The 18,136-nt window shown below is 41.0% G+C and overlaps 1 protein-coding gene across 1 annotated transcript; it reads right to left on the bottom strand.

Moving 5' to 3' along the window:
* Positions 1-736: 736 nt before the first annotated feature.
* On the bottom strand, positions 737-3,703 carry DCUN1D3 (DCN1, defective in cullin neddylation 1, domain containing 3). Its single transcript, XM_009700587.1, has 2 exons — positions 3,273-3,703; positions 737-1,220 (listed from the first exon to the last, which is right to left on the bottom strand). Exons 1-2 carry the CDS (start codon positions 3,701-3,703, stop codon positions 737-739), a joined length of 915 nt encoding a protein of 304 aa, XP_009698889.1.
* Between the last annotated feature and the right edge of the window lie 14,433 nt (positions 3,704-18,136).

Here is an 18,136-nt window from a genome sequence, read left to right as displayed (position 1 = left end):
CACTGCTCTTCTATTACGTGGTGTGTAAGAGATTTAGATACAAATCGTCATCTACCACTCAGTTGACTGACAGGTACAGTAATTTTATAAAACAGTCCCAACATTTAGTTTGAAACTCCAAAAAAAGGAATGATCTGGACTCATTCACTAAGAGCTCTCTTAAAATGGGAATTAGCCATATTACAAAAAGCTGTTGCTTATGTTGTTTTTTAGAGCCTTATTACCGGGGGATTAATGCATTTATAGTTAACAGTTAACACTGCTGTTCATCTTGGTATAAAACCTTAAAATTATTACAGCCTAAAATTTCAACAATGTAAACAGCACTACACACAGTACAGACCTGCCCTGACAGATGTAGTACGAAAAACTTAATCTGGCACTGTATAATTTAGCAATGTTAATTTAACCTAACTAAAAAGATCTACATTGTGCAAGAAATATCAGACTTACTTATACTAATCTGAAGTCTTAAAAAAAAAAACCAAAAACAAAAACAACCCAAAAACGCTTAACTTGTAGCCAGGGTCAAATATTTCAGGGCAAGAGTAAAAGGAATAACCAAAATTAAGAAAGTGCCTAAAACATGATACAGCATTTTAGAGCCCTTTCAAAGACAAGGCAGAAAAAGGTGTAAAGTAGAAAAATCTGGAGCCTTGGTAATTTCCAGAAACATCCAGAGTTTACATTTCGTGAAGGGCAACAGGTTGTTTTTGTCACTGCTGCTTCAACATCGCTAAGTCTGTTCCTCCACACACAGGCCCTCTGTGTCCGAAGACGTAATACATTTGGTTTCCTCTTCCTTTTTCCTTCGCTCCACTTCCCACTCCACAAAGGTATCGAAGAGACTCGGCCAGGCCTCGTCCTCGCTGTAGTTGCTAAGGTCTGGTCCAATCACCTGAGTAAAATTTAGAAACATGTTCCACGTGTCCCGGGAGATTCCCTTGATTCCTGAGGGGTTCTCGATTAGGAAGTGTAACCACTGGTCCAAAATGGGGGGCTTGTTTTGGGTGAAGACTAATTTCCAAAGGGCAATGGCTATTTCCCGATGTAACGACCTCTGTCCTTCTTCAGAGTCCAGGCCAAACTGGAAGGTGAAACGATAGAGATCCTTGAATTTATCTTCCTGCTTGGCTTCATTTAAAAGGCTGGGGAACCTTGCACAAATGCCATCAATGCTGTCTGCGTTTATTGCTTTGCAGCCTTCAAAAAACTCCTTCCTATTAAGCAAGAGAAGAGAAATTAGTGCGAGCACTTCCCATTGACCTCACAAGCTGAACGCTTCCCATCTCCGTTCAGCTACGTCAAATTGGAAGAGTTATCTGGACAAGACAAGGTGTACTGTCAGCCCAGGTGCCACAAAGATTTTGGCAACAGGAGCTACTGGAAAGAGAGATGTTTCCAAGAAGCTCCTCGTGGTCTGGGGAACCACACCCCATCCTCAGATCTGCTGGGGCACTGTTAGCATTTGAAAGATTTCACTGTCTGGCTTTCTGACTACTCGATACTACCACATCCAGTGCATTTCACATTAAAAAGCGAGTAAAATTTACCACAGAAGAAATGCCAAATGTTTGAAAATACCACATTTATGCACTGAAGCGCCATACATAAACCAGTTTGATTCAATATTGCCCATGTCTAAACGCCCATGCTCTGGGCCAGCTGTTCTCAAGGGACAGAGCAGTTCACCGCTGGCTCTCCTGTGGTTGGTTTTTGGTTGCTCTTCCAGCCTGCAAAATAAAGAAGGTGCCAACGGTGACGGTCAGCAAGGCACCTGCCGAGAGAGTGGAAGAAAGCAGGGCATCACACAACACAGGCCACAATGCAATATATAAACGCCGCTCGAAGCACCAGTGCAATACTAATTAGCCTAGTAATAATCTGGCCAAGTGAGTAGATGGTTAGCTCTGATTTCTCTAATGCTCATGAGCAAGTGTTATAACCAGCCAATATTAACCAAAGCCAGCAGACTCTGACGCGGGACAGGCTGGAGGGAAGACAGGAGATGGGGCAGTGCACAGGAGAACAGAAGACCGCGTTGCTTTCCTTGATGGAAGAAGTCAATCAGCACTCACATCATGGAGTGTGCCCTTAAAACAAAGGTAACCTCTCACCACTACATTTACCCTCTCCAAGAAAAATCAAAATGACGTTAATAAAACTCATGGCGGTTGTGCACAATCACAGACACTACTTGCAATTCCTTTACCATGTTAGCAAATACCTGTGCTGTCAGCCTCCAATAAATCCACATTTGCATTCCAGAGTAACTCATCCATTTGACAAACACCCAATGCACAAAGACTCTGAAGATGCTGGAAAAGCTATCTGTGTTCAGTGCACAGCAGAAGCTTGGTTCAAGGCTAAGAACACCAAAGTAATTTTGAGAGTTATAAGCCAAGTAAAAATAGGTAGCATTACTCAAAACAATCTAGATAGACCAAAAAATGAAAAAAAATCATACTCTCAGCAAGTCCCTGTAGGAAGTCTTTACTTGCTCTTACCTGGACCTTGACAATCAAGTTGGGGAGGGGGCTGTTGTAGTTTTGAGTTTGGTTTTGGGTTTTTTGTTTGGTGGTTTGTTTGGGTTTTTTTCTGGTAAGTTTTAGCTGTTCTGTTGTTTCCTGAAGCACCACACGTGCTATAAGCCTGCTGACTGACCCTCTTGTCCAGAAGGACAGACAGCACTTTAAATACCAATCACTCATCAGCCAGTATGGAACAGTTACCAGTGTCAAAAATCTTGCGTTTCATTCCCTCTCTATGCTTTAACAGCATTACTCTCGGAAAAGGACATGAAGTGTAACACTGGTTGGGCAGGAACAATTCTTAGGAAGCTGTCATTCTTTCACAGAATAACAGAGTTGGTAGCAATTACTAAGGAATCTCAGATTACTTTAAAGCAAAAATTAATTTCAGTGTCCAATCTCATCACCAAGATAATGCTGGATACAGTGAAACTGCTTTTGGTAAATCAAGAATAAATGAACGTCTACAGAATCTCATTACGTTGCTCATCAATAGCAACGTAACGTCCAAAACCACATTTTCAGATCTGAAATCCAATGTGAGCGGAAGGAGAAAAGAGGACAATACAAAGCTTACCTTCTGCAGTGGTAGGAATTAATTTGATCAAAATGCAAGTGTTAGAAGAAATAAGTAATAAGTGTAAGAAGAGAAAGTAAGCTATTGAGGCTGCCTCTCCAACACACAGATGACAGGATATACTTTAACATATGAAAATAATTACAAGTTCTACAAGAACTAACCTTGTAAATTTGCACATGGTAGCAGCCTGGAATTTCCAAGCCAAAACTAGCACTTTAAATTCAGTGGGATCAACACAGAGGTCATTGCAAAATCGTTCCATTCCTTCTTCCAGTATGGCATCTTCCCGTTCATCCTTATACCTCCTAAATAACTCCCCGATCCTTTGGAGCGAAGATTCTTCTGTGCTGGAAACAGAGTCTTTCTTTGTATCTCCAGAAAACGTTGGAGGCTGACTGGACTCTACAGCAGCATCTGTTTTCTTTGTCCCATTCACAAGAATATCTCCTGAAGACTTCCCACAAGCTGAACCATGGTCGTCTTTGTGGACTGCACTTCTCTTACTATGTGACTTGCTGCCGGAGTCCCTTTCCCCATTTTTGCTGCCAAGGGTAGAAGAAGGATTCTTGCACTTCGTGACACACTGGCCCATGATGTTGCAAGTCCAGCTTCTAGAGCGGTCCCCTTGCCGTCGGACACCCTCGCAGCTGCTCTTCAACAGATCTCACCATGCCATTAGCGGCAGTCAATTAACCTGAAAAGCAGTTTCAGAGTTTCAGTTTTTCCACAAAGAATATTGTAAGTATTAAATGTGGGATAACATTCACCAGTAAGAGACCAACTTCAGGATATTTAAGTTTTGCGTACTGAAAAGGACTAGTGTACAGAAGGCTGGCATGTGCCATAAATTTCAGGCAATTTCAGGTTGTTTTACCTAGAAATCAATGCAGCTCACTCAGTGGCTGCAGTATACTAACGGGTCCTAATAAAGGAAATTCCTAAAATTCTTACTGTAACATAGGTTACAAAGAGGTTGATTCATGTACAGGCTTCATCAAGACAGACTACTCTAACCCAGAAATATTTTAAAGGAAATGGTTTTTAAAAGTATACCCACATTTTATAAATAGAATATAAAACACTGAAACAAAGCGGGGTACGGGGGTGGGGATAGGGACACTGGCAGAGACTTGAGCACCAGATTTAGACTGTACCTTCACCAAATGGGCAAAAGGGGGTTTTGCAGAGTTTGTCGTTTTTTGTTTGGGTTTTGGTTTGTTTTGCGGAAGGGGGTGGGGAGTTATGGGTTTGTTTTTTTTAAACAGAGTTTGGAACCTAGATTTCTGTTCTTAAAACATACACAGAGCATGTTTGCAGAAAGGAGGCAAGACTAATTTTTCATGCAAGATGGTGTTGAAGAATTATTCATTGTTTCAAGTGGGCTCCTCCCTTCAGGTAACGAGACAGACAGGGGAAGGGGGCCTTTATAGTGAAACTTTTTCAGACATACATGCAGATAAGAAGTAGTAATTCCAGTTCAGTTTTTTAAAAAAAATCAAAATTAAAATGCCAAAATGATTTCATCATACTCTGTTTTTACAAATCACAATGTTAAAAATGTTTGGAAAAGATATTTCATCTGCAGAAAAGGTTTCTTAAATTTTCCCCATTAAAACCAAACTAACACTCTGACACTACCCTATCAGCATGCAGCCACACCATGGACAGTCCACTTCTCAGAAACATCAACTCCAAGAAAGCAATTGCTTATCATATTCCTCCTTTACCCACTTATTTGCATTTCATCTTTGCTGTCAGTTAGGCAAAAGCCTCAAACATATAAATTGGGTTTGCCTTGTCTTTGTTTACTGCTTCCAGGTTACAGAATTACAACAAGAAAGAAAAAAGACAGAAATTTAAAATTAGGAAATAAAATAGATGTCACATCAGTTTTTCTGGATTCTTTCTTGGGTAAAGCTCTTCCTAAACCAAACCTCTGGTTTAAGCTGTAAACCAACTTGGAACAGCAGCATCAAGTGCAGATGAATTCTCCAGATATTACGCTTAAAAAACCAAATCTTCTCTCAGCCATTATACCTGTTTTGGCAAAACAGCATGTATGCAGTTTCATGAGAAAAAAAAAAATTAAATATTTTTGCCAGTACAACTACAACAGTCAAGATGCTGGTTTCATCTACCTGGCTTCCCTTCCCCTCCCCAATCCATTTTCTTAAGCCCATAACCCACAAACAAAACTAACACGAACCTATTTTTAAGCAGCAGAAGGAACAAACATCTGGTACGTCCTTCCATGAAGCTGCTTTAAAGATCAACTTTGTGGCATCATTTTTATAGGCAAGTAAAATTCAATTTCACATATTCAAGCATAATTTCTTATTCAATTGTATTTTAAAGGATTCATTAAAATATGCATTTCCACATGAACAATCCAAAAGACAATTTCACTGGTCCTTAGTAGTTCACAGCTCTTTGTGAATTGCAGAGTACAGCCTGGCACCGGTTCCTGTGCTGCCATGCATCTGAGCAACATTGTCTTCTCTAGTCTACACCAGTCATTTTTTCATTACACCAAAACAAACAGGCTATTATTAGGCAGTATAAATTACTGTTTAGTGATCAACTCTCAGATACTAGCCTTCCTTTCCCCCTCCTCCCTTCAAATTAATCAGATTTCAAATGCTCTCAGTCTACACTAATTCTTTTTCTTCCATCAGTCTCTCAAAGGCAACTAGCACTACTTTGGCTAAGTTTTTCTTTACAGAGACGCATGCAAGTAAAGGAACAAAACAAAAAAATCCCAGGTAAAAACTAGTATTAAAGTACAGTTTCGCTAGTTTATAAAACTTTCTGCTCAAACACATAACAGCTGTTGGGGATTCGGAACAGCTTTTCTCTATGGGCAGGTTAAAGAAGAGCTGCCTATTAGCGAATGGTACTTTCCTCTAAAGTAGCTGGTAGTAGTCAAATCACATGCAGCATAATGGACAGAGATGAATCCAACTCACTTTAGGAATCCCAAGATAAAGGTTTTTTTAAAAAAAGAGACAGTTTGCAAGACTAACTTACACACACTGTCCATAAATTTTCCTAATGGAAGTGATTCATGCTGCCATGCTTCCTAAGCAAGGGCTTGTATTTATGATGATAATAATCTAATATTCAAGTCTACAGTAAAGTGGCATCACCAGTCTGATGAAACAGACAGGGTTTATTGTCATTTGCTGTTGTGAAATGACAGCATTACAATACACAGAGGGAAGGCCAGCCAGCATTATTAAACACCTGTACGTGAGGAAGTGTCCTAACAGCTGTTTCCAAAAACCACTGGAGAGCCCAGTAACATTAACCCACAGAGTGCAAGTTAACCACATCCCCCGCAGCATATCCCTCCAACAAATGCATTTTCTGTACTCCAACCTACTTGCCTTACAAGGAGCTGATGGCTGCTCCTGAATAGCCACTGCCTGGGCTCTGCCAGCACTGCTCTTCCCTGTAAAAATGGAGTTCTTCCTTCCTTCTCCCTGCCGAGAAGGTTTTCAAAGCACAATCCTACTTGTTATGAGCAAACTCTAGAAGACACTGAAGTACAGTTGTTGCAATTCCTCACTTTTCTACTACATGAAACTTGATGCCATGTGCCAGATACTTTGAAGCATTCTACCCCAAAAATAGCAAAACCAGCTTTAAAAAAAAAAAAAAAAAGTCAGACTGCATCCACTGGCAGTTTGTGCGTGTATCTGGTTTTGTAAGAGAAAAGTCTTCTGGCGCTCCATCAGTTACCCTTTTATAAAATGTCTTCACTGAGCTGGATCCACTTCACTTACTAGTCACCTCCGCTTCCTACATGACTCAGGTTTCAAGGCACGAAAGGAACAAGAGCCTCGGAAGGAGACAGAAACAAGTGGGAGAACTCGGCCCTTTTGTTAAGGAAGGCTGGAGAGAGGATCCAATTGCAGCATCAGGAGCTGCACTGAACTCTGTTCAAGGGGTATGAAAAAGCACTCTCAGGAAAGTGAACAGAGCCACTCATTTAAATGTAGAGCAAAGCAAATGTCATGTCTAGGTCATGCCGATTACAGTTAAGAGAGCACAGGGATGTGCAGAGGCATTTCTCCCAGCTGGAGCAGGAACTACAAGTATAAAGTTCTCATGTACTCAATGGTTATACTGGATGGGTGGCAAAGAACCAATTCCCAAAAGGAGCGGTTCCCAAGAGCAAAATTACTGTAACAGGCTTGTATGATACAATAGTGAGACACAAAAGGCAGTGCTGACCACTAGTTTTGCCATTCTACTAAAAAAGATCAAAATTCAGGGCTAAGGTTGGAATGTACTCAGCACTACAGGATGCAGTACTCCCAAAGAAGTTTGATTACTCAGACAAGTATTGAGTAATAACCTACAGTAAATATGAATCACCAAGATGCCCATGAGGCCATCTTCCACATAACAGGAACTGCAAAGCAGAGATCAACAATGATGTTCTCTGCTCCTTTCTAGAAGGCAGCAAGCAACTGGAAACACACAAAGACTAGTGCTAGTGAGTAGAGGGTGGCTTTCCTTTAGCTGGCTGTAAAAACAAAGGGTGTGTAGAACCATATTGCCCAATACATTAAACAGAAAACCTAGCAAAGATTGGAAAGACCTTGCTAATGCTTGGTGGGGATTTGGGAGGGGGTTTTGGTTTGTTTTGGGGTTTTTTTTAAGTGCTGTAAGAAAAGTAGGTTTTCTCCATTTTCAAGTGACCAGATCACACGTAACCCAAGATTTGAAGGGAGCAAAACAACGAAGTGACTCAGCAATAATTGTCTGTCATACAAGCACACCATGGCACAATTGAAAATGGCAGCACTGAAGTGGGGGAGAGCTGGCAGGAGGAGAGAAGATGTAAAGGGGATATTTAAGTAACCTTGTATTTTTCTTTAATGATCAATGTTATTGTAGTAATAGAAATTATTGGATACATCCAGAAAATAACAAAACACAGCCAAGCATTATGCTGTTTAATAAAAGCATTGCATCAGAAGGTATTCACAATGAGTTTCAAAACACAGAAAGTATCAAGAAAGAAGAGGAAAAAAAAACCCTTCATACCTTCAAGAACACCTCAAAGACAAATTTAGGAAATCTCATAACAAAAATGGGATACAGCTCAGTCAACCATTAAATCCCTTCCCAAGCAGCAGTTCACTAGCTAAGGTAAAGACAACATTGCTAGAACTTAACTAAACCTCAACCCAGCCTCAACTTTTTGCAAACACTTCAGCATAGTCTGTAAGAATTTTACAGAACTTCACTATGCATGATCCACCTGTTAGTGGACAGGGACACATGACTTATAGCAGCTGAGAGCAGCAAACAGTATCATGGGTCCCCCTCTCTTTTTCCAGCTCTGAACAGATACACATGGCTTTCCATTGGGGAGGCATGAGAGAATCTACCAGAAACAATCACCAAATCAAACAACAGTTGATGCTGGGCAAGTGATCTTGTAAACAAACATCTAACACTTACATAGTTTCAGCTACACAGGGAATCATTCCACTAGCTTCACAGCCTCCTTCAGGCTCCCTGGGTTTCACATGGAACGCTGTAAGACAAAAGACCACACAAATCTTTACATTTATAAGAGGCTATGAAAACCATAAAATGCACCAAATCACTCAGAAGCAACTATGCATGTAATAAAACCCTTCATAGCCAAAATCCATTTGTTGAAAGAGTCATTTTGTAAAACTACTTCACTTTTCGATTTATAAAGTAGCATTAACACCATTAACTCTGCATTGTCATATAAAGCATAGATCAGGTAGTGAATACAACAGACAAGTTCAAATGTTTGTTAGGAGTAAACACACACTTCCGGATATTTTTATGGCTTTCAGCATGGGATAGTTAATTCTTCATTTCACACACTCAAAGAAAAAAAGAGGACATGCTATCATTGTCAATGCATGTTAGCTAAGCGGCTGTTTAATCTGTAAATGCCAGACAGCTGCTACCTAGCAAAGCATAATTTGGGTCTAGAAAGTAATTTTCTTTCTTCATTCTCTAGCACATTCTTTTCCATGTTTGTTTTCCCATGTTCAGTTGAGCTGGCTCAACTTTACTTCTCTGAAATTCCCGGCTCTGCTATGTAACTACGAAGCTCTGGAGAGAAGATGACAGACAAAAGTATGTCTGGTTTGTGTAGCAAGAGCTACAACGACAGCACCTAGTCAACACCTCTGTTTGTACCTGATCTAGAAAACAAACCAACCAACCAAAATACACTTTGGCAAAGCTCCTCTGCTCTACCATATTAACAGAAACACAAAAACATCTTGTTTTCATAGCTCTTAGTACATCTAGGGAGTAGATAGGTGATCAAAAGCTGCCTTTCTGCATACTTATTTTTTACATAAGACCTACTTCTTAGGAAACAAGTGGGAACATCAGCTCATTCAGTGCCTTCTTCAGTAGAAAGCAGGGAACAGATGTAGAAAGACAACCACGAAACAAGTTCTTATCACACATGCAAGTCTCCACATAAATTGAGTTTTCCCCAAACTTGAGTCCTCTACGTGGATTAGGACAAATTTGACCAACAAATAAAACCTAGTTCAGATCAAAACTTTTAAAAAAGCTTTTAAAAAGCCCAGGGAAACAGGCATTCAAAACACTTCAAAACCCTTAGAAACTGCAGAGCGGTACTTTCGCCCCTAATACACACAAGGAGAAAACAACGTATCTTCGCTGAACCATTTTTAAGCATTTACTTTTGAGACGGATAGTCCAAAAAGCCTACTTCACTCTGAACTTATATCCTCCGCTTCCGAGCCTTATCTTCCACACAAACAAGAACCCTTTTGCCCCTCTGACAGCCTCACAGCTCTTTTAGTTGCTGAAAGGGCCACCCTGTGCAGGTGCTAAGCCACCAGCCAGCTTAAACATGTACGGGAACAGAGGAGCTCCTGCCTCTCTCGTGGCAGAAGTACTAGCTTGGATTTCTTTCTATTTGAGCATGGCATCCCATGAATTTCAAGAATTTAAGAAAATGTAACATCTGGCACTTCTTTCTTTATTTCCTTCAGCCCCCCACAACTAAATAATTCCTTTTATAAATCATCAGGGGAGGAAAGTAGAAATGGGAGGGACACAGGGCACTGCACAGCCTCATTCCCCCAGGAGCCTGCTTAAATAGAGGAGAGGCAACATCTTACACTTCACATTTTAAAAACCACTGTCATAGCAACTTTATGCAACAAACTAACTACTTTTCAAAGTAGTATTTCTTTGGAAGAAATCTATGATCCACCAAATCTACATTTGCAGCTGAGTATAGCACATACTGCAAGAAAACACTTACTTCAAGTTCAAAAGGAGCTGAATTTTGACGGAGTTCAGCCCTACCCAGCAAAAGCCAAACTTTTTCAGGTTGTTTGAAGTAGTTTCCACATTGGCTGACCTGCACACACACACTGCCTAGAGCCAGAAATTTTAACATGTTAGAACTGCCAGCTACAATTCTTCCCCCATTCTTACTACTTTTATTCTACTAAGTTGCCCATTTCATCTTTTTCTAATTTTTAATGTAGTAGCAAGTGTAAGCTTCTGTGACAACACAATTACGGGATGCGAAATAAAGAGTTAGTATGAGTTAGCAGTTAAAAAAACAAGCTTTTCAAGTCTGTATTTGAAGGCTATCATAGCACAGCAATGCATCGTGGTTGACTTCATCCTAAATCACACAAGGTGACAGCGGCGGGGGTGGAAAGAAGCATCAACAGTTTCGTGGCACAGGCTTTCATTCAGTTCTTGGGTCAGGGTTGCAAGGTAAAGCCATATGCTACCATCACTAAGCATCCCTCCTTGCTGGCATGGGAGGAACGTCATGCTACAGTAACTCAGAAAACAGCCTCCATCGTTGGTTAGCAATCCCACTCAGCAGTCCACTGGGAAAATAATAAGTAAATGGCGTGCACCCTCAGGACTATCGAGACCTTTGTTTTGCTCACCTGCCTCTTTTTGCACCTGTGTCTGGCTCCCCCCTGTGACTTTGGCTCTCCGGAGCACCAGTGCACGGAGGATCCCACTGCAGAGCACCACAGTGCCAAAGCTGCCGTCACCCTCCACACGTCCTCAGCAGCTTTTCCAGGGGTAAGAGCTGATAGTGTTCTCACAAAAGGCAACTTTCTTTGCTTTCCTGTGGGGAATCAGTGAAGAATTAGTGACATTGTTTCCCTCTTCAGCAGGCAGAAATCGAGAGGATCAACTCCGCATGTGGAAGATTTTATGGTGCAGTTATGAGTTTTATACTACAGCACCAAAGCATTTGGTGCGTGTTAAAGCATAAACAAAGCTTCAGTCAGGAAAGCCACCATGTTATGGAAACTGCTTATTTCAAGTCATAACCCGCAATGAAACTTTCTCAGCAAAAGCACTCTGACTCCAACACAACGGGCACATTATGGGCTTTCATTAGCCCAGCAGACACCTCACCACATCCCTAACCAAGTGCTGTGCTAGCACCAGCCTGTCACACAGATCTGCTCCTCACCTCTGCTGCAGAAATACGTTTGTGAAAAGTTACTTAAGAGGAAGTCTAAAAGCTGCAATTAGTTAAAACGAATTATTGGTTTGTCAGGCTTCCTAGAGTTCAAGCACCTTTCAATGAACTACAGTCAGGTTATGATTTTGGGGGCACACAGATGGGAACTTCGTTAATCTGTTCCAAATCAGGGTAACAAACTATTTCCGATTAACCTCGCTTTGAGCTTTGGAAACAAACTGGATCTAGAAATCTGATCAAACTGGGTAAAGCTTGACTCTACAAGTACATACCTGTATCAGAGTAGAAGCTAGTTATACAGACACATGAAAAGGGACCGTGCAGAGTTTTGGCTGTCACTTGGCAGACGGCTAAATGGCAGTCAATGGGAAAACCAAGCCAGACAATGCATATGTTGGAAGCCTGAATACTTTCTCAAATGAGATGTAGACTTCTTTGAGAAAGACCATACCGGAACAGCTTAACTAGTTTGGAAGGGAAGAAGGGGGCAGGCACCAAAAAATATCAAAAAAAAAAAATTAAAGTAACAATAGATTCAGAAACTGCTTCACCATGTCTACAGCCCATAATGGCGGGCCAGCTCTCTGTGCCAAGAATCAGAGCTATCACCAAACCTCTTCCCAGAAGGAGCCCCACAGTTGCCAGGAAGCAGACAAAAATCTCTAACAACCAACTGTACCTTGACGTGGTGTGCTGTCACTTCAAGTCCAGGGCTGGGATGTCAAGGGATATTTTTCCATTCAAGACTCTGGGCAGAAGAAACCTGCTTTCTGCACTCTTGAAAATCACCCTACTAAGACACAGGGCATGACACCACATTTTGTGTTCAAAGTCCAACAAGCAGTCTTAAGACAAAAATGGAACAGACGTTTCTGATCTGTAGTTCACCGTGTGCAGCTAATTACACAAGGTTAGCTTAAGAAAAAATAATAATGTGAAAAATTATAGGGAAAAAGAGAGTAAAGGCACCTTACTACCGTTTCTCATAGAAGACACATTCCTTAAGCAGCTTTTTCAGCAGACACACATGCATCATCCTTGAATCCCTCCCTTTCTTTTACACTCTCTAACCACACAATACCTTACTAACTGATTACTTCCCATTGTTTTTCCACTTGGCCCCATTAAAAAGTTTTAAATTATTTCCTATTATGTGCTTCATCCTACTTTAGTAGGTGGGTGGAATGATTTGTTAGGATTATTGTATTTTCACAGTGCAAACCCAAGTCCAGTTAGCTAAATAGCATATAAGCTTAGAGGGGTGCCTTCAGGTGCTTCTGTAACGTAAATAAATTAATGAACTGATTCACACAGCAGCAGTACTTGCTCTGAGAAGTCTGTTTAGGCTATGAGCAAGACAAGGGGCAGAGGGCAAACCAAGATAGCCAAACGACGTGGCTGTTCAAGATCACACCATTAGTTTTCAGTAAAGCTGAAACCAGAACCCCAACCAGATTCCATCCAATTCCCTACCTCGTACATACTTAGACATGAACAAACTCGTTTATCTCACTGCATGTAACTCAAACCCTGGATGAGTTTGAATCTACCACCTTCAAAAAACAGAGATTCAGTCACTGAGCAATTCATCTTCATACATTTAAAAACTATGACTCTTCCCCCTCACCCCGAGATCCTTGTCAAAGGCCATACAACTCTCAAGGTCCAGCACTTACAATAAGCGAATCATCATCTAATGAGGGTTTGTGGGTTTTTTCCCCTCTAAGGTGTAAAGGGTCATAAAAGAATAATCCTTCAGCACTTTTCTGGGATACACTAACTTTTGCACAGCATGACAGACCTCTAGCTTCTCAGTATGTATTATGAATAAAAGTACATGCCGGGGAAGAGCTACTCTCTGCTCAGACACAACCGGTTCACATCTCTACAGCAAAACTGCAGATTACGGGACCAACAGAAACCATGACCCGCAGATATTCGACACAGATGCATCCCGCTGTAAGCATCTGAAAGTAGCTGTGCTACAAATATTTACCTTACTCTGTCTCAGTCAATTCTGTAAATTAATCTACAGAAAACTACAACTAGCCTGTAGCCAAATCAGAATAACTTTGCAAAACCACCTCAGTCTAAAATCCACTCTGCAATGGAAAAAAATTTACTTTTAAACCGAGCTAAGTGTGCACAGATTTTCTTTTGCACCAAGTTCAGCTAGCAGACCTCACCTTGAAGCAGCTGAGGCACCTTCATCCATTACATTCAGCTGAATATAATTCAGGTAGATATCAAGTGATTCCTGTAATAATAAGATAAGCTTTAAACTAATTGTAACAAGTGAATAACTTTATATTTCTTACTGCTCTCAACAATGAAGAGAACACACCAATCACACAAAAAAAGGAAGTCCTTCCGGCAGCTCTGGTTAACACTGTCCCATCACCAGCACAAAGCAGCTGTGAGAACTGTGACCCACAGAGCCACCTAACAGGGCAGCAAAGGGACAAGTCTAAAGACAAGAGCCAGACCACCTCATAAATCACTGCTGGCAGCAGATGCTCATAAGGAGTTTACTGAAGGCCCGCTAGCCATCTCAGTAAGTGTAACATAGTTTACAGGCTGCCAGCCAAAAGAATCACTCATTTCATGCAGTTGTGTAGGAACTTCATTACCAGCTGACCACGTAAATACTGGAATCATCTTTAAGTTATGTACAAAGAATTGTTCTAAGTGAAAGGACTGACATCAGAAAGTGCTTTAAGAGCATACGCTTCGATTTTTAAACCGACTGCAGATCTTAAAGCAGAAAATACACAAAGCCACCTGCAGAGACCCTCGTTCTCTCCACTGATTTGAGTCCTGGCTTCCCTGTCACAGTGAATGACACTAACGCTTCACACTGTACAAAGGATGTTGCAGTATGTAGATGTTAACTGTATCCACAGCTTCAAAGGAGCTCCTTTGGGTACTTGAACTTCGGTCATCAGCTATAACAAAGGCTCTCAGCTCTCCTTGAGAAATCTGCTGGCAGCTTCAACCAACACACACATTTTGTTAATAACTTTTCACATATCCTTGATCTCACTTGATGTCCTGTGTCTCATAAGAGACACAAGGTGTGTAGGTACCTATCCTGTGCTTCACAAGACATAATCACTAACTCCAAGCCCAGGTAACTGTGCTTGAAGCTGGGATACATCAGACCTTTGGCACTTCCAGACCGCCCATTTACGTGCTGATCCAGAGTACTCAAGGCTTTCTGTACAGACTCATTTTCAATGAAAATATTGAACAGTCAGCATACGACCAAAACCAAGTTCTAGGACATTTGTGTTTGTGAGTCTATTACTAAGCTACACACGCCTCCCACAATCATAGGCGTTAAGCTAATTTTTCTCCCTCCCTTTGAATTTTAAAACAAAAGGATAAGACTGACTGCATTAGATGTTTCAAAGTTGAAGAAGGAAAAGTTGTATTACACTAAAAAATTTCAGAGTAAGAACTAAAAACTGTCACTTTCTGCTACTATGCGGATGCAAAAATAAGACTGGTACTTTTCAGGAGCACATAATACTTCTGGTTTAAAAAAACCACACACTTATGTTCACTAAACAGGAAGAGCGAGACAACAAATAACTATGACTGTCATACTGTCTTTGGCAGTCTGACTTTCTGGGAATAACAAACTGTGACAGGAGGTCAGCAACAGCATTCTCACATTTTGCTAAGTAAGTTTTGTCTTTCACAAAACAGATGTCACAGACAGAACAGCATCTATAACTATTCTTTCTCAGACACCAGAAGATTATACTAGCTCATTCTCTTTACTGGAATCCTGTCTCACCACCTATGCTTTTGCTGGTTTCTCTACAGTATTGCTACTTCTGTGAGAGAGTTCTTTAATACTTACAGTTAAGTACTCCCCTAACTGTCACTCTTCTAGCAGCAAAACATCACAATTAAATAACCTTTACCTAAAATCCAGATTTTCTGCTTCCTTCAAGATGCAGAACGTTGGACTGGAGAGCTGCTGCCCAAGACATATGGATAAAACAGAGACATAACAAGTCTAAATAGATTAGTTCTCAGATTACCTTTTAGGCAAGAGGGTTTGATTAACTTTCTCTTCCCCTATTTGCTCTGCTCTGGTTAACACTGAGATCAGAATGTAAAAACATCACCAAATTGTCACACCAAAGCCACGTGTGACAAGGAGAACCTCCTTATGTCACCAGAAAGACTACTGGCATTTGTGCAAGGGAAAGCAGAGCTCCCCTTCGGTTTGCCAACCACCATCGCCCCTGGGGCTCTCAGACTTGCTCACCGGTAGCCAGTTAGGGATAGCTGAGCAGTTCCACAAAACCTTCTCATGAAAGGGTGAAGTCAAGGTACAAGCGAACGATGGGAGCATGTCTGCAAGTCTTGGCTTTTGTGATTACTCCCTGGGAAGGTCTCCACCCAGATCTGTAATTACCTGACTCAAACTAGAGTCAAGAAGGGGGGAAGAAAAGAGAGATAGCTGACTATTTCAAAAGACACACTTCAGACAACTTACTGTATAGAAGACACTGAGAAAACTAGTGCAGACAGTTTACTCATGGCATGTGTTTACAGGGGGTAAACTGCCCCTTCTTTACCAGAAGGCAACATTTGCCTTGAACATTTGCCATGAAATTACCATTGTTTCGAGTCAAGTTACTATGTCATTACTGCTGAGTAACTTAGTCAAGTATACAATTAATCCATGTCACCAACACAGATAATCTTCAAAACACTACAGCCATTTAATCTAGTATTTTTAAAAGGAGGAAGAGGGAAGAGACAAAAGAAATTATTAGACTTCCAGTAACTAGAAGACAAAGCCTATTAGTCAGAGGCAAACAGAGGAAAGGAAGCCAGCGAGATAAGATGCAGACCCCTAGGGAGATGCAGCCAGAGAGAAGGAGCCCGGCTGGGGGAATTCTGATGAAGGCTGTTAAGGGGGTTCCCTCTTATCTTCTTGTGACTACCAAGTCTCCCAAGCGTTTACAGATTGTTCTTTCAGTCTCCAAGAATTCTAGCTACCAATCTTCAGCTCATTCTTTATTTTTAAGAATGAGGATGGAAGAAAGGATTGGTTTTCTAACACCTCGTGCCTTTATTTTTACAGTCTCTTCTTACTCAGAGCAGAGTTTTTCTGTTACATTCACTGCTACAGACCCATGTGCCTAATGGAACGATAACATGGTTTCCGCACCTTGCAAGTTCTTCCAAACTGCCCAAACCCCGCCACGATGGATTTTATAGTGCTCCAAGGCTCTAAATTAAATTTATCAACAGTTTCCCAGCAGCAATAAAGAAAACTGAGTGCTACAGCATGGGACAGTTCTGAGCAGTCTGGGGGGAACCTACACTCCTGCCAACTTGCAGCTGTGCATTTCTTTATAACCAAACCAACTTTACCTCTTTTTCTACCACGAGGAAATTCAAGTTTACAAGAGTCATGTCTATCCCCCGTTCTTCCACCCACTTACCATCTACTTTGTATTCCCCTGCCCCAATACACACAACATACAGGATTTTTTCCTGTTCCTTAAGCTGAACCAAAGAAAGCAGCAGAACCAAGCCTCTTTCTCATCCACACACAAATTTGTCAGTACAAGTCCCTTTGTCTTAGAAGTCTGTCAAACCGTCTGGCAGCCCCTCTTGCCCAATATATGCTTTTTTAACTAATTTCAATGACCGTCTTCCAAAAGCTTTTCTTAGTTTTATCTCAAAGCCACCCCTTCAGTTCATCTGATCACCTTTTTTTAATACAATTCACACTAAATGGAAGCAAGATGTAATTATGAATGAATTTCCAAGATCAACAAATTATAAGAACTACTGATGCAAATCTGTGACAATTTGCTATGAACACGACAACATTCAACTCCAAAATAAAGCAAGAAATTGTGCAGGGAAGGCACCTAACCGAGCCTTAAAGATCCAGGAGCTGATTACAGATCATATTGCAGGCTATCAGTCTCAAGATGAAAGCAATTTCAAAAGCATCACACGGAGCAGCCAATTAGTATCAAAGCTGTAAGTTCCCCCATTAATAGTTCTGCAAAATTTTTTAAGGATTATAATCATTCATGCCTGCATATAACTTGCTACTAGGAAAGAAAAAAAAAATCATTACATGAGCTGATATTTGCAGTAAGTTTGTAAAGCCAGTCGTACTTTGCAAATCTGAACTAATTCAACACAGATCACAAGCTCTCCCTTTTCTGCTGATGTGCAGAAAATCTTTGCTTCAGACTGCATGCTGCCTTTCACGTAAAGGGCTATGAAGGTTTTCCACAGACCACTAACATTTTTGTAGGGAAGATTTTAAACACAAACTATAGAATTGACAAGAAAATGAAGTCAGATCTCTTTACTTTCACATGCAATCTTAACCAAGGGACTGTTTCCTTTTCTGAGGATTACCCTTTACCAGGGAAACATGCGGCGGTGTTCAGATGCGCTGAAGAAACACCGGTACTCAGAACTTCTCTCTTCCCGTTGCTAACCCAAATCAAACACTAATAC

This window comes from Cariama cristata, unplaced genomic scaffold (assembly GCF_000690535.1).
Source record: "Cariama cristata isolate BGI_N322 unplaced genomic scaffold, ASM69053v1 scaffold37425, whole genome shotgun sequence".
NCBI lineage: Eukaryota > Metazoa > Chordata > Aves > Cariamiformes > Cariamidae > Cariama > Cariama cristata.
The sequence above is the reverse complement of the archived record's forward strand: the minus strand, read 5'-3'. Positions and strand labels throughout refer to the sequence as shown.

Excerpts from the sequence above, each read along its gene's own strand:
- DCUN1D3 (XM_009700587.1), bottom strand. The coding sequence starts at position 3,703 with ATGGGCCAGTGTGTCACGAAGTGCAAGAATCCTTCTTCTACCCTTGGC. Across the intron at positions 1,221-3,272 it reads ACCATGTGCAAATTTACAAG|GAAGGAGTTTTTTGAAGGCT; the intron begins GTTAGTTCTTGT and ends CTTGCTTAATAG.